Source organism: Sinocyclocheilus rhinocerous, unplaced genomic scaffold, assembly GCF_001515625.1.
Source record: "Sinocyclocheilus rhinocerous isolate Xijiao unplaced genomic scaffold, SAMN03320098_v1.1 scaffold4622, whole genome shotgun sequence".
In the NCBI taxonomy this organism is placed as follows: domain Eukaryota; kingdom Metazoa; phylum Chordata; class Actinopteri; order Cypriniformes; family Cyprinidae; genus Sinocyclocheilus; species Sinocyclocheilus rhinocerous.
The window spans coordinates 141,993-144,492 of NW_015658200.1; the positions used below are offsets into that span (position 1 = coordinate 141,993).

General features: G+C 44.0%; 1 protein-coding gene across 1 annotated transcript; it reads right to left on the bottom strand.

The window, feature by feature from the left end:
- Window positions 1-126: 126 nt before the first annotated feature.
- LOC107722099 (leucine-rich repeat-containing protein 32-like) lies at window positions 127-2,139 on the bottom strand. Its single transcript, XM_016530318.1, has 2 exons — window positions 2,068-2,139; window positions 127-1,462 (listed from the first exon to the last, which is right to left on the bottom strand). Exons 1-2 carry the CDS (start codon window positions 2,137-2,139, stop codon window positions 596-598), a joined length of 939 nt encoding a protein of 312 aa, XP_016385804.1. The 3' UTR covers window positions 127-595.
- Between the last annotated feature and the right edge of the window lie 361 nt (window positions 2,140-2,500).

A 2,500-nucleotide genomic window follows, 5' to 3' on the forward strand; every position in this document is an offset into this window, starting at 1 on the left:
ATTAAGTTTTGATATATTTGCGGTAGGAAATTTACTAAATATCTTCATGGAACATGATCTTTACTTAATATCCTAATGATTTTTGTCATAAAAGAAAAATGTATAATTTTGACCCATACAATGTATTGTTGGCTATTGCTACAAATATACCCCAGCGACTTAACACTGCTTTTGTGCTCCAGGGACACAAATTGAAAACACACTCCTACAATCACGTCTCACTTTACAACCCTCTCCAGTCAATCTTGCATCTGTTCGCAACTTGTTGATGCAGTTTTCACATTATGCATGTACATTTCACTCCCATATTCACAAATCACAATCGATAAAGTGCGTGCATCAGAAAGTGTAGTGTTATTGCAGAAAATCAGCACAAAAACGTGCTTTACCCTCACCAGTTTATTCTGTGAATATTGCATGCATTTCTGTTTAAATAGCAAATGTCACAACTGATGTGAATGCAAAGGATGGCGATCAGGATTTGACACTGAACTTGTTCCAGATCCACCCACGCATCACATACTGAAACCCAGCGGTCATGCATGCGGCACCACAGTCAGGTGAGAATGCTTTGGTTTCTTTTCCTTCTTTTGACTCAAGCTTTGATGCCTCTTTTGAATCCGTGCGTTTTCGAGTGACAGAGTTTCAAGGCGACCACCGACACCAGCGTCAGTCCGAGCGCGAGCACGACGATCACGCTGATCCACAACACTTTCCCGTCCACAGACTCGCAGTGCTCCGATTGCACGGCGCTCACGCTGATCTCAACGCTCTCCGAGTCTCTGGTGTACCAGCAGGTTGCGGCGGCGATGTCCGGCACATTCAGTCTGTCCTGCTGGAGCAACGTGAGGAGGTATGGGTTTCCGCAGCAGCTCAACGGGTTTGAGCCCACGTATAAAGTCCGGAGCGATTTCTGCAGAGCGAAAACCGTGTCAGATGCAAGCGTTACCAAACTGTTATTCTGCAGGTTCAAGGACTCCACAGAAGAATCTCCGCTCCACAGAGAGACCCCCGTGAGTCGGTTCACTGACAGATCCAAAGACTTGAGTTTCCGGAAGAAGGTGAAGTCGACGGCTAGGGTTCGGAGCTGGTTTCCTCTTAGAGAAAGATGGGCGAGGGTCGTCTCCAAACCTGAGAGAGATGACGGGCCCAAGCCCATGTCGGCATTCTGAGAAAGATCCAGAATAAGCAGCGGGCTTCCGCGAAACGCGCCTGGTGGAACCGATGCAAGACTGTTCTCCGAGAGGTACAGATAGCTCAGGGTCGGGATAGAGGACAGTCGGATGCAGTCGTGCATTGGACCCTTGAGAGAAGGACAGATGCTAAACAGGTTTTGCTGAAGGTGAAGGCTTCGTATGTTGGGGAGCCTTGAGAAAATCCCGGCGTCTAGCATGCTCAGAGCGTTTCCCTGAAGGTGCAAGACTTCCAACGCAGCCAGCGTGCTCTCGCCGAAGGACAAGTTCTGCAGTATAAATATCTAAACATTCTTGAATCAAGATTAATTTATTGTACAAGTAAAATTACTTAAGATATTATGTCTTGTTTTCTGTAAAAAAAAAAAAAATCAAAATATCAAAATCAAAATTTGTGATGTTTTTTAGTCTCTTCTGCTCACCAAGCCTGCATTTAATTGATCCAAAATACAGCAAAAACAATACAATTTTAAAATATTATTACGATGTAAAACGGCTGTTTTCTATGTGAATCTCTGTTAAATACAGTTTTTGCTGTATTTTGGATCAAATAAATGCAGGCTCGGTGAGCAAAAGAGACTTCCTTAAAAAACATAAAAAATCGTAACTCTTGACTGCTAGTGTACACTCGTGACATCACACAGCTGTTTCCTGGAAGATTTCAACACAATGGACCCCACAGTTTTTAGCGTGACGTATGACTTAAAGCAGCTCTCGGTTTACACTTCTGCGCTCCGTCTACACTTTATTTATGCTCTCTAGATAACTGTGGCTCAGGGACGGTGCTTCAGGATTTTCCCTCGTCTCTGGGACCGACCCTTTGTTTCCGCCAGAGTTCAGAGTTCGGCGAGAGGATGGAGACATAATTACACACACTTTCCTCTGCGCTCATTAGTTGGTGTCCAATCACACGGTCAGAGGAGGTTTCTGCCCTGAACACAGTCATCCTGAATCTCATCAGACTCTATGGTTTAGTCTGAGACTCGTAATCGTCCTCACTGGAGGAGGTTTCTGCCTAATATGGTTCTCTAGATGTGGGTCCATTTGGTCTTTGCTAATGTAGAGTTTAAGTGTGATTCTATTTAATTAATACTGAAGCATTTCATAGACCCTGAGGAAATGGACACAAGCGAGTCAATAGTTGCCTTACAGCAAGACCATAGAGCTATACAATGAATGTGGAGCAACACAGATGATTTGATGAGAAACTATTGAGTTTATATCTCAAGGCTTTCGATTACAGACTTATCTTGGCAAATCTCAGCATCTGAAATGTCACTTTTGAGCAAAGTCTCCATTTACTCTGT